We start from the raw sequence: 26,267 nt of genomic DNA, 5'->3' as shown, positions 1-26,267 counted from the left end.
GTGGCGGCTTTGCAGCCATTACTTTAAAGGTGCACACAGCCACCTACTGTATCGGAGTACGCTTTATAAACTACCGTAGGCCTACTTCACGTTAGCTAAAATCAAACAACAAAACTTTATATTGTAATATCTTATAATCGTGCATGGTACAAACATGTAATGACAATTTAGCCTTCTGACTACCAGGAAAAAAAAATGTTGTCCAATCACATTTATTTTGAAATTCCCCAATCTATGTGAAGTAATTAGAATACTGCAAAATAAATTTTTGTAATTTTTATTTTTGTTTTTAAGCTATGATGTGTCTTCTACAGTGGACATCGGAACCCAATACAGGGGAAACGGAACTTCATTGTGAAAGTTAGTCCAACAAAAATATCAAAAAGTCAACTTGATAAAGTGTTCAACATAAACACAACTGTCCATCATCTCTTTTCTTTTGTTTCACTTTTGCTTCTATTATGCTTATTTGGCATGATACTTCAAAAAGCTTTCTTGGAAACACAAAGGAAAATCTTGCACTTGGAGCACATAACATATATTTTACTGTTGCAGCCAGATTGGCGACACCTTGATGCATGTGTTTCATCCACCATCCCATCCCCGATGCCCTTTCCTCCTGTAGCTGTGAAAGTTGTCTTGCCTTGGTAGACCACAAAATCCATAACTAGACCAGTTGGTGCAGCCAAGACAAATACCTTCAGTCCAGTTGGGTTTGGTTTGCCCGGTACATACTGGCGCACTGGGCATCGACCAGTAAAAGGAACCATTTTCTCGTCAATGCACAATTTTCCTGTTCTTGGCAGACTCAGACATCCTTGCCTTACTTTGCTCAAGAGGGGCCTGATTCTCCACAAGAGATCACTTGTTTTTTCTTCATCTGAAACATCAAGGTCGATGAGCTTGATGGAGTTTCTCAATTTGTAAAACCGATTTCTGGTCATGGATTCCGCCACAGTTTTTACTCTAGTACTTGAGGCCCAATACATTTGAATGTTTGGATATCCTAGACAGCCCATGTAAATAGAATTCCCAAAGAATGTCTTCAGTTCTTCAGGTGTGGTATTTAACGTTGCTCCAGACACAAGTACTTCACGCTGATTTGTGTACAGGGCCATTTCTTCAAACACAGAGTCATCAATGTATTGCTTAAAATAATCCACCGGGGTCCAGTTTTGGGGTGTCATAGCAGCATCATTGCTCTGAATAATGGGAGGATCATCATGTTGGGATTTGAATCTTGGGAGCAATAAAGAGATCAAAACAACATGAAAATTAGTCCCAATTATTACAGAAAGTCATATTTTAATTTTTAATATAAACTCAAGGTGTACTTTGTATTCTTGCTCCATAGTAGAGGCCGACTGGACTTAGATGTGAACTGTGCTGCTTGATCTGAATCCTCTGCATCTGCTAGCCCTGCCTGAATTTCCTCCTCAGAGCTCCCTGAATCATCTTCCTCTATTTCTGCCTCAAACAGTGGATCTTGATCATCTTCATCAGATAACTCAATGTCTGAGTTTCAACAATCCGCAGTAAAATTCCCTCTGCTTCTGAGAATGACTCCCTTTCTTGTCATTTGGGAAAAAAAGAGCAAAATGGACGAAATAACTTCAAATGTCCACTACAGAGGACATTTTTTAAACACTTTAATACTAGGCTCAAATACACTTAAAATAACTCAAACAACACTTTAACATGTTCATAAGAGTCTGATAAATAAAACGCCAACAGCATTTCAAGACAAAATGTGTTTGATAAAAAGTATTCAACACTTACTTTTCCTCCTCCCATAAAAAGTGCTTGCACTGAGGGAAGCCATTTTCTTCTACGGGTAAGTCAAGGTAACAAAGCCCCACCCCTACAAATTTGGTATCATTGGAAAGCTCTGAATGTCCTCTATAGAGCACGAAAGGAGTTAATGCGATTGGATGCACTGGGTGGGAGATATTTAGGTTTACAAATGTCCTCTACAGAGGACAAATTTGAACTACTGGTCGTCAGGAGGATATGGTAATGTACAGTATGTACATGTATATGTATTGGAATAATATGACAATTACCCAAACTGGGTGTCACCATCAACTGGTATAAAAATTCAGGACTTTATCTGAGGGATTAAATTAACATGTTCTTTATTGTGGCTGCAGTTTGCCACATGCATCATCCTGAGAGCTGTTTCTCATATTTTGATCTCTCATGTATACAAATAAGGTAACCAAAATATAAGAAACCACAACCACAATAACCATGTCATTTTTTTAAAGCTGGAACGTGTATAGTTCAGTAAATTGATAGCCAAATGTAACTATAACTAATAGTAGTGCTGTTATTGAATATGCAGTATAATGACCTCATGTAGTCTTTTTAAAGTGAGATTTGGAGATAAGAACAATTTAGCAAAGTATCACATTGACAAAAAGATCCCATGTGCTGCTTTCTTTACAGAATACAAAATTTTATTTAAAAAAAAAAAATAATGGACTTTAACATCCTGAGGTTCTGATGCATGTGATTGCAAACACACTCTTAAACTCCACCCACTTCCTACACATTCATACACACACACGCCCTACTGAATTTCCCCCATGTAGAGTCGTTTATCACTGCCGCCTGACAGCACTGTAGAGACAAAGAAGGCAGACGATTAGACCGTGTAGGATATAGAACCATACCGTGGAACCCCTTTATGTCGACAACCCCTCCATGTGGACTAACTCATCAAGTCCTGGTCCACCGTGTTGTTCTTATTACTAAAAAGTACCGTATTTTCACGACCATAACACGCACTTAAAAGTCTTACATTTTCTCCAAAATGGACGGGGCGCCTTATAATGCGCCTTATGCGCGCACCGAGTTCCAAAATCTGTAAATGTTATGTGACTTTGATGAGCACTCCGCTTTACTGACTGGGAGCATTAGCTGCCAACACGCTGGGTGACTGAGGACAGCATGCGGACATTAAAGGGGGAAGGGTGTGTGTGAAAGAGGATGCTAAAGGCACCCAAGTAGTTATATACAGTCAAACCTGTCTATAGCGGCCACTAAAGGGAAACAGCAAAAGTGGCCGCTATAGGCAGGTGGCCGTTATATACAGGTTGTCGGCCATTTTGAATTTGTGCGTGCACATATTAACATGTCTGTGATTAGCAGCTTGTTGTGTTTGCAGATATATATAATTATACTGTTACATGTTGACCAGTAGAGGGCACTGTGGGACTGCGGATAAAAGTTGTAATGAACAACTAGGCTTGTTATTCTACACCACCCACAGAACAAAGCTCTACTACTATATATACGGCAGTGTCATTACAGCTTTAGTTTATCGGGAAGTGACGGTGTGACGTTACAAGCAGGAGAGCTAGGCTGAGTGCTAGCTATGAGTGTCGAGAGAGTTGTGAAGTGTGTTTATGTTGGCGTGGATGTAAAGTCCTGCAGTGTTCTCCGCTGTTAATAAAGCCATTAAAGTGCATCGGCGACGTGAGTCTCTCCTTCCCCACAACAAGCGGCATTACAGTATTGACCAGTGCACATTGTCTCACACCAGGAAATAAACGGTGTCACTGTCTGCAACAAGCTCCAAAGAAGACGGCTTTTTTATATGGAACAACTGACAGTTTGTGTGGATCTTGTGAATGATTGTGACTGAGCTAGGACTCAGTAATTAAAGTCTACACACAACGGCTTCATTGATTTAAAAAACGAAACTTTTTCGTGCATGAAGCTTCTGCTTGAGTCGGTATTTTGGCCACTATATGTGGTCAGATATTGACCAAGGGAGACAAAATGGGTGGCCGCTGGCCAAGATAGACATGTGACCGCTATACACAGGGTCTATAACACGCACATTTTCTGTGGGGGATTTTTCAGTGGTCGCTATAGGCAGGTGGCCGTTATATACAGGTGGCCGCTAAGACAGGTTCGACTGTAGGTATATTTTATGAAACGGCGCCATCTATCTGTGCAAGGACTACCGTGGCGCAGCAACGTCCGGCGGATTACAAGGAAAAGCTGGCCATCTTCCGCTCCTACTGCAGTAAAAACATTGGAGATAAACACATCCAGCTCAACTACATCACCAACATAGACGAGGTGCCGTTCACTTTCGACATCCCGGTGAACCACACTGTAGAGAAGAAGGGGACCAGCACAACAGGGCATGGGAAGTCGGCTTTTACTGTTGTGCTTCATTGCCATGGGGATTTTTAAGAGGAATACGCTGCCTAAAGAAACGTTTCCAGCCGGAGTCATCGTTAAGGCCAATCAAAAGGGCTGGATGGACGAGGAGTAAATGAGAGAGTGGCTGAGTCAGGTGTACGTAAAGAGACCAGATGTTTTTTTCCCCACGCGTCACCGTCCCTGTTGATCTGTGACTCCATGCACGCCCATCTCACAGCCGCTGTGAAAAACCAAGTGCAGCAAATGAACTCGGAGCTTGCCATCATTCCGGTACGCTTGACGAAGGAACTCCAACCACTGGACATCAGTGTAAACACGGCATTTAAAGCGAAGTTGTGAGCAGCGTGGGAGCGATGGATGACAGATGACGAACACAGCATTACTAGGACTGGGAGGCAGCGCCGTCGAGTTACGCCACAATTTGTGAATGGATTTTGGATGCTTGGGCTAACGTGTCTGATGCACTGTTGTTTGAGCTTTCGCAAAAGCCAGCATCATTTCTGAGGAGCCGCACGACAACGAGACTGACTGACAATGACGACAGGGAACCTGGCGTGTTTGATGGAGAACATGCCCCGCTGTTCATTTGAGATACAGAAGATGAGGACTTTGATGGATTTGTGGATGAGGATTGATCAAAAAAATAACCTGAGTACATTGTTAAATACTTCAATAAAGTACAACCGAACTCAGTTTTGCTCCCGCTGGCTTTTTAAAAAGCGTATGCGCCTTATGTATGTGTTAAACACAGAAATGGCACCTGACACTGAGACTGCGCCTTTTAATACGGTGCGCCTTATGATTGTGAAAATACGGTACCCGCGTGAGTCGACATAAAATGTGAGACGCACATGTGCTGTGAACATAAAAATACTTCTTCTGCTTGTCACAGTTTTTGTTCACTTATTGTCTCCCACAGCGTCCATAAAAGAGACATGCACATGCATCAGACCAATCATGCAAATAGATGATTACATCACGCAACTCCCCGCCGTAAATAAATTGCTGTCCTGTGGGAAATACTGAATGGCTTCTGTTGACGTGAGTCAGCCAGTCCGAGGGGCGTCGACATAAAACGGGTTCCGTTGTGCAATCAAATGTTTACTCGCGACTCACCAATGGGTTCCTCCGGGTGAAAGACGACTTCGTTCACGGAACCGGCGTGTCCTGGCAGCTTGTACAGGATCCTTCGTGACGTCGTGTCCCAGATGTAGACAAACCTGAAAACAAAGAAATGGGAAAAGGGGGACCTTATAAGCCTGTAGCGGGATATCCCCGAATTCCCACCCATCTTGATTGCATCTTTAGGAGTGTGTGTGTGTGTGTGTGTGTGTGTGTGTGTGTGTTTTCCTCACCTGTCAGCTGACCCGGCTGCTATCTTGCTACCATCAGTGGACCAGGAACATCTCATCAGGTTCTGAAAGACACAATAACTTGACAGTGGGTTCAACCTAAATAAACACCACCATTAACACGAGAATAATGAGAACAATAATCTACAATACAAGATAAAACAAAACTAACAAATTTGCATTATTATCTGTACTGCTCAATAAAATAAAGGGAACACTAAAATAACACACCCTAGATCTGAATGAATGAAATATTCTTGTTAAATACTTTGTTCTTTACATAGATGAATGCACTAACACACAAAATGTATTTATTTTTTATTATTTTTATTTATTTATTGGGAGTGTCTTGCTGTCCACTTGTGAAACTGATTGTCAATCTGTGTTGCTTCTTAAGTGGACACTTTGTGATTTCAAAGAAGCGTGAGGGACTTGGAGTTGCATTGTATTTTCTTTTTTTTTTTTTTTTGACATTGACATTTCTTTCATCTTTTTTTTCAAACTGATAACTTTCTGCTTCTCAAGACCGATATGGTACAGACAACTGCCAACTTTCTTTTAAATCTACTTTTTAAAATTTAACTGTAGTTTGTTCACACCTGGAGGTAAGAAGGACTTGAACAAATTAAGATTTGACCAACTGTGCCTGTTGATTTGTCCTAATGAAATTAAAATCATGACATTACTACTACCACATCACTACTATCAGGAGAACCAGAGTATAGGTCGGAGGGAGCCACCTGCTGCTGCCCAGCAAAGTGCACCAAATTCAGACACACGCTCCGAGCAGTCGGTGTGCCGGTATGGAGGTCAGGAGAGCCGGAGCATAGAGCGGGAGGAGTCACCTGGCGCGGCCCAGCAAGTTGCACTATATTTGGGTACACGCTCCAAGCAGCCGGTGTGACGCCGTGGAGGTCTCTGGCTAACCTTTTGCATTCTTCAAACACCGCAGCGCCGATGCTTCAGGCGGCTAATAAGATTTTTGGTGTGCTCGATGTTTTTTTCCCCCTCATCACAGAGCATTTGGACAATGTCCTTCCTCTTAAAGTGAATGTTTGTTTACAAGTGACCACAGGGGAAGTTACAACAGACTGTCAACGTCACAGGCAGGAGAATAAACGAGCACTTGATTTGCTCACCCGCACAGTACAGGTAATCTCGCTTCATTGGAGCCTTCTTTTAAATGATCAGTTATCTGAGCTATTTTTAATGTTATCGGATTTATCTGTATGACGCCATAATTCCCTGATATTGGCATGATAATTATCGGTCCGATAATTATCGTGCACTAGGGCTGGGCGATATGGACCAAAACTCATATCCCGATATATTTAGGTTGAATAGTGATATATGATATATATCCCGATATTTTATCCACAAAGTGAGTTTAGACAAAGTCAAAGGCAAATATGCGTGCAAAACTGTTTTATTAATATATTTTTTTAATGTATAGAAAAATAGCAGCTGATATAAAGTCCATTCTCTTTTTAACATAAATATAGAAAAAGTAAAATACTGAATAATATATCTTAATCAGGCTGCACACGGTCATCCCTCTGCAGCTGAGTTAGCACCGTTAGCGCTTACATCTTGTTGGGGAGAGATCTGACGTTCAAGATGACCATCCATTGCTGCACACTTGCTTAAGGGGTCGGTATGGCACAAAAAACATGAAGAAAGTATGAATAAAGCACTATTAAACACTCAAAACGCAGCGGAAAATACAGAGTTGCTGTAACTCGCTGCCACTCGGGTGGCGCCATCTTGAAACATGAGACCTCCGCATCAAATCCAGTCTATATGGATATGAACGATGTGCTTGTTTTTGATATCGTGCTTAAAAGAAATATCGATATTTTAAAAATAGCAATATATTGCCCAGCCCTATCGTGCACCTCTACTAAATACCTTTTCAAAATTGTGTACGTTGCCCTGGAAAATCTTCACACATCTTTCCTTGGGTGCGAATGGTCGGACGTCCCAAATACGCACTACAGAAACAGCACACAAAACTTCAAACAGGGCACAGAAGACACAAAAACGTTCATTTCCCACACACACAAAAACCCTACCCGTGTTGTCCATGGAGTTGGAGAGCAGGTACGAGCCCTCCGAACTGAGACTGAGCCCTGTCACAGAGTCGCCGTGTCCGTGCATGTTGTAGATCAGCTTGTTCTGCCTCAGGTCCCACACCTGCACCGCACAACACCCATTACACTATGCTCTACACATCTTTTTATCACTAAATCTAGCGCTTAATCACCATAGTAATAGACAGCTTGATGCAACAACCTGTGACATCTATGCAAACACACATATAGGCATCCATGTGGATGCCTGACCAAATCTCTGAGCATTATATTTATTGAGGCATCATTCCATACTGAATATATTATACATATTTTACAAGCTCTCTCGTCTATAAATCCTGAGGTATGTGTGTGGATGTTACCTTGATGTCATTGTCGATGCCTCCAGACAGAATCTGATCACTGGTGTCGTTGAAGGTGACGGCCAGCACCTGGTATGTGTTCTGGAAGGTGTGAATGGCTCCCTTCTTGCGCACGTCCCACAACTGCCGCAAAAACAGCCAAGTCAGTAAAGCAGGAACAACTTTTGACTTGAATGTAATCCATAACGCAGGAAGCAGAACACCAATCTTTCACCTTGACCGTCCCGTCGTCGCTGCCGGTGCACACCAGCTGGGGTCCTCGGCGGGCTGGGTAGCAGGTATTGACGAAGGAGGTGTGGCCCTTCAGGCGCTTGACCCGCTCGCCCGTCTCGCTGTCCCACACGCCAACCGTCTTGTCTGTGCTCGCCGAGAACAGCAGGCTGAGGAAAATCACACAGCATTTCTCTGTCAATGTATTAAAATACAAGAAGAAAACACTGAAAAAAGCCAAACTCTTAAGACCATGCACTGTTATCGCAGGTATTTTAACAATTAAAGCTAGTCAACACCTGAAGTGTTTTTTGTTGTTTTTGTTTTTTACCTTCCGTCCGTGTTGTAGTGAAGCTCCATCACTGCTCCGCTGTGGCCCTTCAGCGTAGCAAAGTTCTCACACTCCCCATACACGTTCCACATCACTAAGGGATGGGGAAAAACGAGCATCTTACAATAAAAACGGTCCTTTTGGGTTTTTAATTATGGTGGTGACTGATCAAGTTGCTTACATATGAGCCTGTCAAATCCAGACGAGGCCAGCGTGGCTCCGTTGGGGTGAAACTTGCAGCAGTAGACCTCGCCCTCGTGGCCGGACATCAGCATGATGGGGGCCTGCAGGCTGGACGTCCTGGGGGGACCCTGAATGAGACAATTTACTATTTGAATTTGCACAGCGGTATTAGCGTATTTAACGTCTTATTCGTGAAGCATCAACCGTACTACAGTCCGACGCACTCAAATCCATTAAATCTTCATTTGATATTTACCAGTTAATATACTTAATATACAGTTAGTTAATATACAAGTCAACAAGTTCACTACTCCAAACATACCGCGGCCATGAGCTGCTGAGACTGGGCCGCCGCCACCAGCTCCGTCCGGGGTCGCTTGACTTCGAGTGGCACCACCGCCATGTCCGCCACTCTCTTCTTCGGTTCAATCATGTCCGGTTATTCGAAAAACCGAGCAAAACTGTACAATGATGACGTTTTAATTCAAAAAAAGAAGGTCCGGCCGCCTCATAGGCAACAGCGTCGAGCGGTGAGGTATCGGTGAAGAACAAAGGGACTACTTCCGTTTCCTGTGTGTTCTGATTGGTGAGGATTGGCTACCGCTACGATGATTGGTTGCTCGGCTTGTTGCCGAAAACGGAACTGAAACCATCTACCTAGTGTCTGATTGGCTGAAGTGTTCAGCGCGTTCGACGATTGGTTACAAGGCCTGTCGTGAGACGGCTTTGCACCGGAAATGAAAGCGAAGCTAGGCGGTTGCTAACAGACACCGTAAGTGTAATTTGTTGTCTGTTGAATAGATGATGAACTGTGCATACATTGCAATCTTATAACCACAGTTCATGCACATATCATCTATTTTCGCCGGTATTTTACTGCGTTATGACCCAAATTAGCCAGTCCGGAGAACGCTGTATTTGTGTTTACGTTAGCCTCGCTGTCAAATTGAATACTTCACTGAGATTATTTGCATTTTCTGAACTTCCAGATCGAAGATAAAATGTCCGACAGCGATGGGCCAGCACCGGAGCCGGCTGGACTGGACGGTCTACCGCCACTTTACAGCATTTCTAAGGGAGAAGTGGTCTCTGTGCAAACTTATGGAGCCTTTGTCCGCCTGCCAGGATATAAGAAGGAAGGTAAAAGGACTACAAATTGATGCAAGCAGCATGGCATCCACTATTTAATTTATTTTAAAAGATAAGAAGACCTAAATAATGGTACGGAGCTGCAGGAAATTTCAGTGTTGTTTGCAAACAACATCTCCGTGTGCAGGTTTGGTGCATGTCAGTGAAATGTCAGCCACGCGTGTGGAGAGCGCCTCAGAGATTGTAGACGTGGGAGAAAAGGTGTGGATTAAAGTCATTGGCAGAGAGGTAATGACACACACACAAAGAAACGATGCTTTATGTCATCAGTGATGTCATGCCAGGATTATTGCTTCTAGATTCAAGGAGACAAGATCAAGCTGTCCTTCTCCATGAAAGCTGTCAATCAGGGCACGGGGCGGGACTTGGACCCCAATAACGTCATGGCAGAGTATGTTATTTTTTTTCTTGTGAGCCTACGCTGTATGTTAGTAACGTCTTCATCCAGGCAGGACGCTAGGCGACGAAGGCAGTTTCGAGACCACACGGGCAACAGGATCACACTGGAGGCTGTACTCAACACCACATGCACCAAGTGTGGCTGCAAAGGTACAAACAACACACAAAAAACTAATTTTAGATGCTCCTTGATGTGTCATCACTCTTTGTAGGTCATTTTACAAAGGACTGCTACTCTGCACCGGGATTGCAGTACTCGCTAGTGCCGGAAGAGGGCGATGATGAACCACAACAACAACAACAACAACAGCAGCAGCAGCAGACACACACAGCTGCACCCAGGAAAGACAAAGACAAGAAGAAGAAGAAAAAGAAGGTTAATGTGAATCAAATCGGTCAATAAAAGCCATGTATGATGATAATGATGTCATGTATGACGTGTGTTAAAACTGCTATTTACCCCCATTAGGACAAGAAAATGAAGAAGAGGAAGCGGGAGAGGAAGGCGTCGGATAGCGACGACAGCAGCAGTGACGGCGGCGAATGCAAACCCAAGAGGCAATGCCGCGAGCACACTCGGGAGCGGGAGGAAAAGCCGCAGAAGAAGAAACACAAGAAGCACAAATCTCACAAACACAGCTGAGAGGTCAGAACATTTTTATTTTGTTTTTTTTGTTTTTTTAACCATGATCTTTTCCTGCCCCAAAAAACAACACACATCCTCCATTTTCTCTCTGACATAACCTTCAGCTGCACATGTGACGTAAAAACGTTATAACGCTCAGCTTTCTGACGTTTGCGGATGAGTGTAACAGGAACCTGATACCTTGAGGTGACATTTGTCTACACACACAGACAACCTCCATGTTAACGGTTACCACCAATAAAACATTTTTGAGGTAAAAAAAAAAAAAAGTCTTGTTTTAGCCTGTTTCTCTTGCATTGTGCATGCATATATTATTTCCAGATGTTCGGCAGCGCTCCAGTCCAGTTGGTTGGCGCTGATTCACAAGCCGTGGTCCGCCTAAAGATGATTATTTTTTGTGGGCTGAAAAAACGTCTGGCTGCAATAATCCAACTTAAAAGCGATTAACTATTTTCTTCATCTACGCCAGAGGTGTCCAAAGTGTGGCCCGGGGGCTAGTTACGGCCTGCCGCACATTCTAAAAATATAATTTGACAAGATAACATTAAAAAACAAAATAAAACAACAGCAAAAATGGAAAAATCAGCAGTACTTTTACAAGAATAAAGTTTAAATATTAAGAGAAAAAAGATGTAATCTGGCATAAAAAAGTTGTAATATTTGAGAAATAACATTATTTTGTTGAAATATTAAAGAAAAAAAGATTTTTAAAAAATCACAATATTATGAGAAACAAAACAAATAAAATTTGTAATTTTGGGAAAATGGGGCTGCAGTAAAAGTTATTTTACATTAAAGGGGACCTATTATACTCATTTTCGGGCCTTTGTATTGAGTTGTGGATTCCTACAGAGCAGCTACACACGATAACCCCAACAGGAAGCCTTCTAGATCACATGTGTCAAACTCGTGCACTGGAGGGCCGAGACGCTGCAGGTTTTCTCTCCAACCAGTTTCTTCAGCAGGTGATTTAATTGATGAGCTCCTTCCCTCCAACTGAAGGTGTTGATCATTAAAATCACCTGCTTTAGTGACTGGCTGGAAAGAAAACCTGCAGTGTCTCGGCCCTCCATGGCACGAGTTTGACACCCCTGTTCTAGATCTTCAGACTCTGCACCTCTTCCTGCAGTGTTTCCTGCCTCCCGCCCAAACTGTCTGTCTCATTTACTCCACCCCCGTGTGTCATTTACTCCACCCCCGGCCCTCCTACGCCACTCCGCTGTGATTGGTCACACTTCCAAGCGTTTCCGAGGACACTGATCAGTTGTTACTTACAGCTTGCTCTTCTGACTCTTCAACGCGACCAAGTAACGTTGGAAGGGCATGTTTGGCGGATAGTCCAGCTTCGTATCGGTCCATGTTCACAAAACAGTCCCGTGTGAAATGCCGTTGACAGATGAGCATATTTTTCTCTTGCTGGCCGGGAATCAGCAACTCCAACCACTTCTGCCTAATGCTTGCCTCTTTAGGCACACCCCAACAAACATTTCCTGGGAACCATATGTGGTAACAGTGAACAGAGTAGAGCGAAGCAGAGCGGGGAAAGGGCAGGTCTACAGCATTTCCCTGGGCATGCCCATATAAGGAAGTCCGGGTTGCATTGACGTCAATGGAACTCGGTGTTAAAAAAAAACTCAGCGTGCAGAGCCGTCCAAAACTGCTTTCAGGGTTCACTTACAAATGCGCAAACCTCATTATATGACGCGTTGGCATCGTTTAACACAAGATTACAACATTGTAACAACATTTATAGGCCAGAAAAGAGGAAAAGCATAATAAAGTCCCCCTTCATATTAAAATATTATGGCAATAAAGTCAAAAAATGTACAAAAACCATCAAACATCAGCAGAAATGGGAAAAAGGTGGAATTTTGAGGAAAAATCGTAGTCTAACAAGAAAAAATATCGGGATATTGTAATATTATGAGGTAAAATAATGTCATTTTTGTGGCATAGAGTTAAAATATTAAACATTTAAAAGATAATTTTTTAAAAAGTCGTAATATTATGAGAAACAGAGTTGTAATTTTTGGGAAAAGTTTATGTAAAAAAAAAAAAGTCAAAATATTATGGCAATAAAGTCATTTGTAGCATAAAGTTAAAGAAAAAACAAATAAAGTTGTAATTTTTGTCAAATTTGATTGTGGTAAAAGTTCTCTTCTTCTTCTTCTTCTTCTTTTCCTCTCGGCTTTTCCCTTCAGGGGTCGCCACAGCAACTCAACTGCCTCCATCTAAGCCTGTCTTCTGCATCCTCTTCTCTCACACCAACTACCTTCATGTCCTCTTTCACTACATCCATAAACCTCCTCTTTTGGTCTTCCTCTAGGCCTCCTGCCTGGCAGTTCCAAACTCAGCATCCTTCTACCTATATATTCCCTATCTCTCCTCTGGACATGTCCAAACCATCTCAGTCTGGCCTCTCTGACTTTATCTCCAAAACCTCTAACATGTGCCGTCCCTCTGATGTACTCATTCCTGATCCTATCCTTCCTGGTCACTCCCAGAGAGAACCTCAGCATCTTCGTCTCTGCTACCTCCAGCTCTGTCTCCTGTCTTTTCCTCATGGACACTGTCTCTAGACCAAACAACACCACAGTTTTGTACACCTTTCCTTTCATTTTAGCTGAAACTCTTCTATCACACCTGACACTTTTCTCCGCCCGTGCCATCCTGCCTGTACACGCTTCTTCACCTCTTTTCCACACTCTCCATTGCTTTGGACTGTTGACCCTAAGTACTTCAAATCCTCCACCATCTTGATCTCTTCTCCCTGTAAGCTCACTCTTCCACTTGGGTCCTCTCATTCACACACATGTACTCTGTCTTACTGCGGCTAACCTTCATTCCTCTCCTTTCCAGGGCAAACCTCCACCTCTCTAGCTTCTCCTCCACCTGTTCCCTGCTCTCACTGCAGATCACAATGTCATCTGCAAACATCATAGTCCATGGAGATTCCTGTCTAACCTCGTCTGTCAGTCTGTCCATCACCATAGCGAACAAGAAGGGGCTCTAGAGCTGATCCCTGATGCAGTCCCACCTCCACCTTGAACTCCTCTGTCACACCTACCGCACACCTCACCACTGTCTTCCAGTCCTCAAACATGTCCTGCACCGCTCTAACATTCTTCTCTGCCACTCCAGACTTCCTCATACAATAGCACAGTTCCTCTCTGGGCACCCTGTCATAAGCTTTCTCCACATCTACAAAAACACAATGCAGCTCCGTCTGGCCTTCTGTGTACTTCTCTATCAACATCCTCAAAGCAAATACTGCGTCTGTAGTACTCTTTTTTTGGCATGAAACCATACTGCTGCTCACAAATGCTCACTTGTGCCCTTAGTCTAGCTTCAACTACTCTTTCCCATAACTTCATTGTATGGCTCATCAGCTTTATTCCTCTGTAGTTGCCACAGCTCTGCACATTTCCCTTGTTCTTCAAAATGGGCACCAGCATACTTCTCCTCCATTCCTCAGGCATCTTTTCATTATCTAAGATCCTGTTGAACAACCCAGTCAGAAACTCTACTGCCACCTCTCCTAGACACTTCCAAACCTCTACCGGTATATCATCAGGACCGACGGCCTTTCCGCTCTTCATCCTCTTCAGTGCCCTCCTCACTTCATCCTGACTAATCTTTGCTACTTCCTGGTCCACAAAAGTCACCTCTTCTAGTCTTTGTTCTCTCTCATTTTCCACGTTCATCAGCTCTTCAAAAGTATTCTTTCCATCTTCCCATCACACTACTGGCACTTGTCAATAGACTTCCATCCCTGTCCTTAATCACCGTAACCTGCTGCACGTCCTTCCCATCTCTGTCTCTCTGTCTTGCCAACCTGTATAGATCAGTCTCTTCCTCCTTACTATCCAACCTAGCATACCAGTCATCATAAGCCCCTTGTTTGGCCTTTGCTACCTCTACTTTCACCTTACGCTGCATCTCCCTGTACTCCTGTCTACTCTCCTCAGTCCGCTCAGTGTCCCACTTGTTCTTAGCTAACCTCTTTCTCTGTATACACTCCTGTACCTCCTCATTCCACCACCAAGTCTCCTTGTCTCCTTTCCTTCCAGATGACACGCCAAGTACTCTCCTACCTGTCTCCCTGATCACATTAGCTGTAGTTGTCCAGTCATCTGGGAGCACCTCCTGACCACTCAGAGCCTGTCTTCCTTCCTAAAAGTCATGCAACACTCTTCCTTTTTCAGCTTTCACCATTTCGTCCCCTGCTCTGTCTTTGTCCTCTTCATCTTCCTCACCACCAGAGTCATCCTCCACACCACCATCCTATGCTGTTTGGCTACACTATCGCCTACCACTACTTTACAGTCACTGATCTCCTTCAGATGACAGCGTCTACACAAGATGTAGTCTACCCGTGTGCTCCTACCGCCACTCTTATAGGTCACCCTATGTTCCTGCCTCTTCTGGAAGAAAGTATTCACTACAGCCATTCCCATCCTTTTTGCAAAGTCAACCACCATCTGTCCTTCTGCATTCCTCTCCTGGATACCAAACCTGCCCATCGCCTCCTCATCACCTCTGTTTCCTGCACCAACATGTCCATTGAAGTCTGCACCAATGACAACTCTCTCTCTTCTAGGTATGCTCTGCATCACTTCATCCAAGTCCAACCAGAATTTCTCCTTCTCCTCCAGCTCACATCCTACCTGTGGAGCATACCCACTAACAACATTGACCATCACACCTTCCATTTCTAGCTTCAGACTCATCACTCTATCTGACACTCTTTTTACCTCCAGGACATTCCTAACAAACTCCTCCTTCAAGATAACTCCTCCTCCATTTCTCTTCCTATCTACACCATGATAGAACAACTTGAACCCTGCTCCTAAACTTCTAGCCTTGCTACCTTTCCACCTGGTCTCCTGGACACACAGTATGTCTACCTTCCTTCTCTGCATCATGTCAACCAACTCTCTACCTTTTCCTGTCATAGTTCCAACGTTCAACGTACCTACTCTCAGTCCCATACTCTTGGCGTTGTTAACCCGGGCCTCGACCGATCCGGTATGGAAGTCATAAGTTTGATTCGCATGTTTGATTAGGCAAAAGTTTTACGTCGGATGCCCTTCCTGACACAACCCTCTGTATTTATCCGGGCTTGGGACTGGCACAATAAGGCACTGGCTTGTATCCTCTTGCGGCTACATTGATTGTGGTAAAAGTTCTAATGTTACGATAATAAAGCCAAAATATTATAATAAATTAAAAAATAGCTGAAAAAAAAAAATCAGCAGAAATGGGAAAAAGCAGCATGAATTTTACGACAAAAGGTAGTGCTCTAATGTTAACAAAATATCATAATAGCGTAATATTATGTGGTAACATAATATTTTTGTAGCATCCATCTTCTACCGCTTATTCGAGGTGGTGTCGCGGGGGCAGCAGCCTAAGCAGGGAAGCCCAGACTTCCCTACTTTGTCCAGCTCCTCCCGGCGGATCCCGAGGCGTTCCCAGGCCAGCTGAGAGACATAGTCTCTCCAATGTGTCCTGGGTCTTCCCTGAGGCCTCCTACCAGTCAGACGTGCCCTGAACACCTCCCCATAGAGGCGAGGCGCCCGGGAGGCATCCTGACCAGATGCCTGAGCCACCTCATCTGGCTCCTCTCAATGCGGAGGAGCAGCGTTTCTTCCTTTCTGATGACAGTGCTTCTCACCTTATCTCTTCAGGGACAGTTCAGCCACCCAGCTGAGAAAGCTCATTTCGGCCGCTCGTCCTTTCGGTCACTACACAAAGTTCATGACCATAGGTCATTTTTGTCGCATAGAGTTGAAATATGTAAGAAAGAATGTTATTGTTTTAAAAGTCGTAATTTTATGAGAAACAAAACTAAAATGAAGTTGTAATCACGGGTGCTCCGATCGATCGGCCACCGATCAGTAGAAAAATCACGAGATCGGCATATGCCAGTAAATGCCTTTCAACGTTGATCCCAAAAGTCGATACCTGTGGCTAGCACTATTGCAGCATGCAGTGATTCTTTCGTGCAGTGTGGTGTCTTCACCTACCAACATCTTAGGCAGAGTCGCACTCCCACTCTTCCCACAATAACAATCATGTCTGCCGTGTGGAACTGAACTACCAGCACATGCCACGGAAACTATCTTGCAGCGGTAGCACGTTCAGAGCTTTAATGCGCCATTTGAAGAACAAACACCTGACAGAGTATGGTGAGTTTTGGAGGCTCACGGTGCGACCATAAGTCATACGGAAGTATGACACAACACTCGCGCGTATGCATGTGACAGTCAGAAGGCTAGGCTAATAACTCGAAAAATAATTGAATTCATGGCATGAGATGACCGGCCTTTCTCAGCAGTGGAAGACACCTCATTCGCCGAGTGCTCTATCACGTACGTACCTGGAAGTTCCAACAATGTACTCTCACATCCAGTGTCTCCTTAAAGTAGGCGTGTCATCCTCTGGAAGTCCCCCCCCCCCCCCCCAGTGATATATGTTCTCTTCAAAAAGTAAGTCAAATGTTTTTTGTCTAAATTAAATGAAGGTGGTTATTTTGTTTTACATCATGTAGCCAGTAGCAGGGGTGCAGCTAGGAGTTCTGGGTCCCATGGGGAAAAAAAAAATCACGTTCCCCCACACTTTACTATTTTTTGTGTCCCATGGCAGTCAAGGGACCTTGGAATTGTCCTGACTTTTCCCCTTTTATACAGCACCCCTGGCCAATAGTACTATTAATGATAGCATTATATTATTAATCACTATCATTATAAATACATTGACAAATGTATAATGAATCCATGTGATTGGTATCGGACGATTTCATTCCTGGATGCGATCGGAATCGGCAACATTAAACTCTGATCGGAGCAGCCCTTGTAATTTTTGGAAAATTAGGTTGAGGGAAAAGTCAAAATATTATGGGAGTTATATTGCGAAAAGAAAATTGATGATTATTTAAGATGAAACTTGAAATACAGTCAAACCTGTCTTAGCGGCCACTGAAAAATCCCCCCCAGCAAATTTACATGTTATAGACCCTGTGTATAGCGGTCACCTGTCCAACGCGGCCAGCGGCCACCCATTTTGTCTCCCTTGGTCAATATCTGACCGCATATAGCAGCCAAATTACCAACTCAAGTAGAAGCTTCATGCACCAAAAAGTTTAGTTTTTCAATCAATGAAGCCGTCGTGTGTAGACTTTAATTACTGAGTCGTAGCTCAGTCACAATCATTCACAAGATCCACACAAACTGTCAGTTGTTCCACATAAAAAAGCCGTCTTCTTTTGAGCTTGCTATTTCCTGGTCAAACATGTAACTTTAAGAGCATTTGCACCAAACCATTACCGCAAAGTAGGCTGGGAACAGGACGTGCTCCCAGCGATGCTACAATACAATACTGCCTGCACGCTAAAACCTTGCTAGCCAATGTTTTTAAAAAGCAGCGGGAACAAAACTGAGTTCGGTTGTACTTAATTGAAGTATTTTACAATGTACTCACGTTATTTTTGATCAATCCTCATCCACAAATCCATCAAAGTCCTCATCTTCTGTATTCGACACAAACAAAGCCGTCTTCTTTTCCGTTCGTTACTAGTCTGTTAACTTGTCAGTGTTATTCAGCTCCGAAGCAAAGAAGGAAACTTCTCCTGTTGCTTCTGCCAACTTTATTTCTTGAACGCGGCCACCAGACAGCAGCTCAGAACACACACACATCTCTCAGCATCGTCTCTCCTTCCTGCTTGCCCACAAGGCAAAGGTTAAACAAGCCCCACTACATAGCTGTCCAGCCAATGCCTGTAAGAAATGACACCGTTTATTTCCTGGTGTGCACTGGTCAATACTGTAATGCCGCTTGTTGTGGGGAAGGAGAGACTCACGTCGCCGATGCACTTTAATGGCTTTATTAACAGCGGAGAACACTGCAGGACTTTACATCCACGCCAACATAAACACACTTCCCAACTCTCTCCAAACTCACAGCTAGCACTGAGCCTAGCTCTCCTGCTCGGGACGCCCACCGTCACTTCCCGTCACTTCCTGATGAACTAAAGCTGTAATGACACTCTGCCGTATAAAAAGTAAAAAATTAAAAACAAGTGTAAGACATTACTAGCACAGGTTTGTTCTGTGGGTCGTGGATAATAACAAGCCTAGTAGTGCTGTACAACTTTTATCTGCAGTCACACAGTGCCCTCTACTGGTCAACATTAATTTTTATTTTTTTTTCCCCCTTTTTTTTTCTTTTTTTTCCCTCTACTGGTCAACATTCAAACTGGACACCGAACTGTCTATAGAGGCCACCTGTCTATAGCGGCCACTTTTGCAGACTCCCTCTATAGACAAGTTTGACTTGTATTTGCAAATTAAAAAAAAAAAAAACAGCAAGAATGTGTTGCTTTGCAAAATCCCAAAGTGGCAAAGTTGCATCCTTTCGTTTTTCACCATGTGGCCCTCACTGGAAAAACCTTTGGACGCCCCTGCGCTACACACTTTAGCAGTCTTAGCTTAGTACGGCGCAAGGAGCATGGCCAGGAAGTGGATTCCCTGAACGTCCATGAATATTGTGCTCATCCTGGCGTGTGGAAAAGACAAACAGTTCTCTTGGTTTCTTGGGAATGCAGCATTTGGAATGACTGCAGGAGAAGTCATTCTACTGATTGCTGTGCAAACATATACAATATACCACAGTCATCATGGACACAATAAAATACAAGGTTTCCTCCATGGCCGTGCCGCCACTTTCACTTCCGCTATTTCCTACTTGTGTGGCTGCTGGCATGATGATAAATGTTAGCGTTTCAAGTGTCACACACTTCCTGTTCAGAGCAGAAGCAGGACAAGTTGGGGTGACTTCTTCAGATGTGGTTATATGCTGAAACCTTTTACACAAAGCACCACCTCCAAAGTATTGGGCTTTGCAAGTGCTTTCATGTGAGGCTGCGTTCACACTGCAGTGTGTGAAGGCTACGGTCACACCGCAGTGTGTGAAGGCTACGCAAAGCATCCGGAAAGCGACGTGCATGCGCAAAAGGACGACGTCACACGCATTTCCGTGTTTACGCAAGTAAAGATTGCTGCCTTGTGTGCTCTCCTTAAAGGGATAGTTGGGATTTTTTGACGTGAAGTTGTATGACGTCCCCATCAGCAGTGGACTATTTCACTTTAATGCTTGTTTGCAATAAATTGCGTATCAAATCATTATTTCTTAGTAAATAGTAAATTCTTGCAATTTTTCAACTGGTCTTAGGATTTTGATGAGTCCCTAATGAACAGGTTGTTGTGGATAACGAGAGTGTTATCCTGGTCAGAAGGTGAGTGAGCGCGTTGAAAATAAACTCAAGATAGCCTGCTCACCTCACATCCAGTTGGCAGCAGAAGGGAACGATTGAGATGCGGAGACTAGAGTGCAGGAACACCTGGAAACTTTCCTTTCTCCTAGCCAACACACACACACACACACACACACACACACACACACAGAGCTATATATACATGTATATCTTGGCTTGTGTTAACAAGTGTGTGACAGTGATGCCTGTGTGTTATTTTTGTCGCCTGTGTCGGAAACTGAAATTCCGTTCTCCATGCTCGTCTTTGGGTGACAAGGACGCGACAAAAACGCTCTCCACAATCTGGCATCACCTTTATTCAATTCCACACATTTTGGGCATTAAACAACAACAAAAAACAATTCTTTGGAATTTACTCAGTGTTTTTTTGTTTGTTTTGTTTTTACAGTAGAGGGTCGGGGTCCACAGGTAAGCTAATACTGCCTCCTCCAGTATGAAGGGACTTGATGGCTTTGGCGGATGCTTTTCTTCACTCTGCCCTCTCGTAGGAGCGTTTGCAAACCACCTCGCCCAGCGTCAGCGTCTGTTTGAACAACAAACCAATCAAATAGACATCGAAGGTGGGGTGTGGGGGCGAGGGGTCACTCACCAGCGTGAGGGCGTTCCCGTTGACCTCTCGGACCAGGCTGGTCTCCTTGCCGTCCCACCGCTGGATGTGCACCATCTTGCCGCCGTCGATGGTCACGATAGACTGCAGCAAGGAAGAGTGCATTCATTCATTCATTCATTCATTCATTCAAAGCTTCCCAGCAAATCAGTTTAAAAAATATACCACAGAGCATCTTTTACTACTCTGGGATGGAAATGAGCCGAGGGCTTTTGCGTAACGTTTACACGGACTCAAAACAACCGCTTATTTGATTTTCTTACTCGTCTTTTTTTTTTTTTTCCCTCCAGTGTGGATCACATGACATGGCCCCCAGGCTCAACATTCAAATGAAGTTAACGAACTTTTCTCACTTTTTTCTACTGTCACCTTGATACATTTCTAAAACCAGAGAAGCACTCGGAGAGCGCAGACCTCCGCCAAGCGCCATAACCCATCGTGTGACTTTTAATTTGTCTATTTTCCTGAGCTAATATTTTTATTTTATTGTATTTTTTAATTTTATTTAAAAATTTTTTATAAATCAATAAATGTAATTGTATTTTATATTTTTTTATATTGAAAATGTTTTGAATATTTTTTCACATTGATTTTTTTCAATGTGACTTGTTCCTTTTATTTGCACTACTATTTCAGTTGACTTTTAAATTTGATTTAAATGTAAATAAAATTGAAATCGTTCACTCTGCACAACCATGGTGCGTTCAAGGACACTGAACAAAGTGGGAATAAACACACGAAAAAAAAGCCCAACAAAACCTATGGGCTTTCCAACATGATATTTGTTTAATAAAGTAATAGTCATTGTCTCCAAAATGGATATGCTTTTACATAAAATTCAATGTTTCTGACAAAACTGTTTAAAAATTTCTTCTGAAAGTTTTCCACGGACCAACAGCGGGCCTAGTGCACTGGATTCACTGCGTATTTAATTTAATTCCGTTTTTAAATGTTATTAATATATTATTAATGCAAATTTTATTTAATTAAATTTTATTTTATTTTTATTAATTTTATTTTATAATTCTTTTATCATTTCTGTCATTTAGTTTTTTAATGTGACTTGATCTTTCATTATGACCTCAATTTTAATGTAGATTCATTTTATAACATTGTTTTTCAGATTTTTCATTTTTTGTTTCTTGTGACTTCTAACGTCGCTTTTCTTTCTGGCTTGAAGTGAATTGAATGAAAGTGGATGCTGTCTAGGCTGTACTGGATTCATGATATATTGTTTACACTGGAATGTGTATGTTGTGGCCATCCCCAGGCGATGATGCATTTAAGTACATTTTGTGGTGCTGAGGTGTCAAAGGGGTTTCAAAGGGACGGCGCGTCCTCACCTTGACCTTCCTGTCGTCGGCGGTGGTTTCGTCAAACTCCTGGTCCAGCTTGAAGGAGAGCTCCGTGTTCTTGATGGTGCTCTGCGTCTTCACCGTCACCGTGTCTCCTTCCACGGAGATGATGGTGGTGGGCTTGGTCAGGTTGCCCACCTTGCGGGTGGCGAAGCCGACGCCTGCGGGAAAGGCGCCAAGGTGAGTGCTCGTGATTAAATGAGACGCCAAAAAAGTGACTTTTTAATAATGTTCTAACCGTAATCATCATGTGTCCAAGCCTGAGAAAAATATCACTTGTTTGAAAGGCTTGCTGTGCTGCTGACCTGGCAACCCGTAGAAGCATGTTTACACTGAATCAAGAGGATTGGGGCAAAAGGTTGAAAGGTCACCTGTTGCTATAGCAACCAGGGAGGTCAGTGCCCCCCAACACCCACAAAGCACACACACACACACACGACCTGAAAAAGCCCTTAAAAGTTTAGTGTTACTTTGCACCTGCCCCTATCTCACACACACACACACACACGCGCGCGTCTAACCCACAACATTAGGTACGCTGGCGCCATTCTAATACAATAGTTTCTAATATTTTGGTATTAATGGCAGGGTCAAAATAAATATTTTTAAATTTCAATCAAAAATGTCAACTGCTGCACACGAAGTTAAGTAAATTGTGATTCAATGCGGACAACCAAAAACTGTAATGTTTTAACAAAAGTATCATTACAAATGATACATTTTTATATATATTTTACGTTATATTTGCATTAGTCCATGTTCATATTAAAAAATACAATTTAAATAACAAAGCATTAATTTCATTGCATATTGTTTGTTTGCATTAATATTCAAATAATTTAGGACAAATTTCATTGCATATTCGTATTGCTGGGCCGCACGGTGGCCGAGTGGTTAGCATGTTGGCCACACAGTCAGGAGATGGGGAAGATCTGGGTAGGAATCTCCGTTCTCCTCGTGCGCGCGTGGGTTTTCTCCGGGTACTCCGGATTCCTCCCACATTCCAAAACATGCATGTTAGCTTCATTGGAGACTCTAAATTGTCCATAGGTATGAATGTGAGTGTGAATGGTTGTTTGTCTATATGTGCCCTGCCATTGGCTGGCCACCAGTCCAGGGTGTACCCCGCCTCTCGCCCGAAGTCAGCTGGGATAGGCTCCAGCATACCCGCGACCCTAATGAGGATAAGCGGCATAGAAAATGTTTGGATGGATGGATTTGTATTACTGTGGTTTATTCATCATTAATAGTATACAAATACAAAGTATACATTTAACTGCAGTAGTAGCTTATAGTGACTGTAATATTAAACAAGTACACTTTCAAGTAATCATTTCTTGAAATGAATTGCATATTATTTGTATTAGTTTGTATTTTTTGGTAATATTAAATACAATTTCATGTAACTACATATTATTTGTATTAGTTTATATTCATTATTAAGAAATTTTAAATAAAAAATACTTAATGGCAAATTATTTCTATTAATAATTTGTAATAATTCATATAATTATGAATTATTAAAATTAAACAAATATAACATTCTTAAAATTCACAAAATAAATATTGTATATTTGTATTAAATTATTTTGTATTGCAATTCTAGTCTATTATTATTAACAATGAATATTAAAATGAAATATTTGCCCATGTCTATGAAACGCATGGCATTGGTGCACGTGTACCTAATAAAGTGGCTGGGTGTCGATGCCTCCATTTTAAGATGCAAGCCCTCCCACATGACCAACAATGGATGGCTTTCAAATGCAAGTGTGTGTGTTTGTGTGTTGACCAGAGTTTGTCACACAGTAGGGTGGATTTTGTCCACTGGAAGAAGATAGGCCGGGGAGGGAGGGAGGGCGCCAGGGGGCCCCTCCCAGCCACCCCTGCACTGAGGCCATGTGGTCGCTCCCTCTCCGTGCTCCTCTTTTTCCACCCTGATTCCTCACAGCTCTCCATCTTGGAATCTCCATTATTTTATGTCTTCAATCAACACAAACACACACTTGTGCACAACGTGTTCTCCCTCTCACACACGCGCACGCACACACACACACCATGCATCCTCACGTGCATCACACGCACGCACACACCAGTGGAAATAATGATAGCAATAATGAAAGACTCACCCAGCTGCTTCATGTACTCATCAAAGTTCTCGCTCGCTTTGAGGTCCCACGTGCCAACGAAAGCCTCGACCATGTCTGCAGCAGCACACCACCAGCAATGAGAAGGAGACGGTGTGCGTGTGTGTGTGTGTGTGTGTGCGTGTGTGTGTGTGTGAGTGAGTGAGTGCAAGAGGAGAAGAGAAGAAGGGGAGGGGAGGAGAGTCAAACGAGTCAGCAGCGCAAAGCTGAGCTGCCATCCTACTGGCTGATTTTATACCGGCTGTTTGTTACGTCATCAGCATGTGCACGAAGAGGAGGAGGAAGAGGAGGGCCTATAGATGTTCTCTGAGTCATGTCATTAAAAAAAAAACACAGCAAACGAAGCAAGCCAGAAAAGTGTAAAAAAAAAAAGCACATTTAGGAGGGAAGAAGATATGAAATAAGTTTGTGAGTAGATTTCCTGAGTGCTTGAGCCCCACCCCCACACACCCAATAAGAATGATGTGGGGGGTGGGGTTAGTACTGAAGGGCAACATTTAAGTCAAGTGGGGGGGAAATGTCAGCACTTTTCTTCTTTCTAATACAAAACATTTTTGAATTTCGTTTGCTTGTTTGGACTAAGATAAGATAAGAGAAGAAAGAAATTACTAGAAGAGAAGATAAGATAAGAGAAGATCATCACTTACTGATCCACAAATCAGGTTACAGCAGCGCACACACACAAAGATTAAAAAATGCAATTAAAAAATGTAATAAAATTCAACATTATTTCATTTTATATTTATTTTATTATACAAAATATGTCATAAACAGCGTCAACATTGTTTCATTTAGTTACAATTATTTTATGATATAGAAGGAATTTATTTCATAAAACAGTCAACATTACATTTATTATATAGTAAGATTTTTTTATTTTATGGATTACAAATATGGACTAAAACAGTCAATTTATTTACATTTATTTTATTATATAGTAATTTTTTATTTTATGGATAAAAATACATAATTAAAAACTTATATTCCACATTTTTCGATTCCATTTTTCAAATTTAATTACATTTTAATATACTGTAGAAAATTAAACATTATGGATTTTTTAAAAATCCATTATTCAAGTCGTGTTAAACTTTTTTTTTTTTACTTCTTTAAATTCTATTTTATTATATAGAAGGAAATTAAACCCTTTCTATAGTGAAAAAGAAGATGTAATAGAACAGTAGAGAATTATTACCATGTTTGTCATTGAAGTTACAGTCAACATTTTAACTTAAAATAACTTAAAATTCCATTTTATTATACAAAAGGGAATGAAGCTTTATTACGTAAATGGATAATAAAAACGTAATAAAACAGCTCTATTCAGTGTTTTTTTATTCCATTTTGTAAATGTTACTTTATTCTTTTATTATTTAGTAGGAAATTAAATTAAAAAAAATGTAATTAAACAAATATTCAATATATTTTTATTTCATTTTGAAAGGTTTAAAAATTGTATTTTATAGTAAGAAATTAAACACTTTTTATGTAATATATTTTCCATTTCATTAAAAGAGAAATTTTAATTCTATTTTATAGCAAGAATTGAAACCATGTTTATGGATAAAAAAATATAATAAAACATCCATCCATCCATTCAATCTATTTTCTATGCCGCTTATCCTCGTGAGGGTCGCGGGGGTATGCTGGAGCCTATCCCAGCTGACTTCGGGTGAGAGGGGGGTACACCCTGGACTGGTGTCCAGCCAATGGCAGGGCACATATAGACAAACAACCATTCACACTCACATTCATACCTATGGGCAATTTAGAGTCTCTAATTAACCTATTTTATTTTATAACAGGAAATTAAACCATTTTTTATGGATAAAAATAATACAGGTTTGTGCATATATAGGATTTAACATGATTTATTTTTATTTTTATATAGACTATTTATGGCCAAACCTTGTATTCATAAAA

At 42.1% G+C, this 26,267-nt stretch overlaps 3 protein-coding genes across 4 annotated transcripts; 1 reads left to right on the top strand and 2 right to left on the bottom strand.

The window, feature by feature from the left end:
• Positions 1–1,666: 1,666 nt before the first annotated feature.
• snrnp40 (small nuclear ribonucleoprotein 40 (U5)) lies at positions 1,667–18,750 on the bottom strand. Of its 2 annotated transcripts, none has more exons than XM_054763807.1 (10): positions 18,384–18,750; positions 8,706–8,835; positions 8,525–8,618; positions 8,198–8,363; positions 7,984–8,106; positions 7,604–7,724; positions 7,440–7,522; positions 5,535–5,596; positions 5,296–5,399; positions 1,667–2,622 (listed from the first exon to the last, which is right to left on the bottom strand). In XM_054763807.1, exons 2-10 carry the CDS (start codon positions 8,797–8,799, stop codon positions 2,573–2,575), a joined length of 897 nt encoding a protein of 298 aa, XP_054619782.1. In that variant the 5' UTR covers positions 8,800–8,835; positions 18,384–18,750; the 3' UTR covers positions 1,667–2,572. The 2 variants fall into 2 exon arrangements, with proteins under 2 accessions (XP_054619782.1, XP_054619781.1); XM_054763806.1 differs by lacking the exon at positions 18,384–18,750 and adding an exon at positions 9,030–9,808 and having other exon boundaries at positions 1,672–2,622.
• Positions 9,405–11,824, top strand: zcchc17 (zinc finger, CCHC domain containing 17). Its single transcript, XM_054763808.1, has 7 exons — positions 9,405–9,479; positions 9,697–9,847; positions 9,984–10,084; positions 10,156–10,247; positions 10,305–10,405; positions 10,468–10,631; positions 10,725–11,824. The coding sequence occupies exons 2-7, from the start codon at positions 9,709–9,711 to the stop codon at positions 10,896–10,898; spliced, it is 771 nt and encodes a 256-aa protein (XP_054619783.1). The 5' UTR covers positions 9,405–9,479; positions 9,697–9,708; the 3' UTR covers positions 10,899–11,824.
• A 1,761-nt stretch (positions 18,751–20,511) lies between the features above and the next one.
• fabp3 (fatty acid binding protein 3, muscle and heart) lies at positions 20,512–24,537 on the bottom strand. Its single transcript, XM_054763809.1, has 4 exons — positions 24,327–24,537; positions 22,186–22,358; positions 20,825–20,926; positions 20,512–20,758 (listed from the first exon to the last, which is right to left on the bottom strand). The coding sequence occupies exons 1-4, from the start codon at positions 24,397–24,399 to the stop codon at positions 20,705–20,707; spliced, it is 402 nt and encodes a 133-aa protein (XP_054619784.1). The 5' UTR covers positions 24,400–24,537; the 3' UTR covers positions 20,512–20,704.
• Positions 24,538–26,267: the final 1,730 nt, after the last annotated feature.

The sequence above is a fragment of the Dunckerocampus dactyliophorus genome, chromosome 20 (genome assembly GCF_027744805.1).
Source record: "Dunckerocampus dactyliophorus isolate RoL2022-P2 chromosome 20, RoL_Ddac_1.1, whole genome shotgun sequence".
Lineage (NCBI taxonomy): Eukaryota > Metazoa > Chordata > Actinopteri > Syngnathiformes > Syngnathidae > Dunckerocampus > Dunckerocampus dactyliophorus.
This window is presented reverse-complemented; position numbering and strand designations above follow the sequence as displayed.

Bases quoted from the DNA above. Each gene is read 5' to 3' on its own strand.
- snrnp40 (XM_054763806.1), bottom strand. From the start codon at position 9,140: ATGATTGAACCGAAGAAGAGAGTGGCGGACATGGCGGTGGTGCCACTC. The intron at 8,107-8,197 runs GTGAAAGATTGG...TTTTTGCGGCAG, and splicing joins GCGACGACGGGACGGTCAAG to TTGTGGGACGTGCGCAAGAA. The intron at 2,623-5,295 runs GTGAGTCGCGAG...TTGTCTCTACAG, and splicing joins TCACCCGGAGGAACCCATTG to TGCTGTCAGGCGGCAGTGAT.
- zcchc17 (XM_054763808.1), top strand. From the start codon at position 9,709: ATGTCCGACAGCGATGGGCCAGCACCGGAGCCGGCTGGACTGGACGGT. The intron at 10,085-10,155 runs GTAATGACACAC...TATTGCTTCTAG, and splicing joins TTAAAGTCATTGGCAGAGAG to ATTCAAGGAGACAAGATCAA. The intron at 10,248-10,304 runs GTATGTTATTTT...GTCTTCATCCAG, and splicing joins CCCAATAACGTCATGGCAGA to GCAGGACGCTAGGCGACGAA.
- fabp3 (XM_054763809.1), bottom strand. From the start codon at position 24,399: ATGGTCGAGGCTTTCGTTGGCACGTGGGACCTCAAAGCGAGCGAGAAC. The intron at 22,359-24,326 runs GTGAGTCTTTCA...CCTTTCCCGCAG, and splicing joins TGAGTACATGAAGCAGCTGG to GCGTCGGCTTCGCCACCCGC. The intron at 20,759-20,824 runs GTGAGTGACCCC...TTGTTCAAACAG, and splicing joins ACGGGAACGCCCTCACGCTG to ACGCTGACGCTGGGCGAGGT.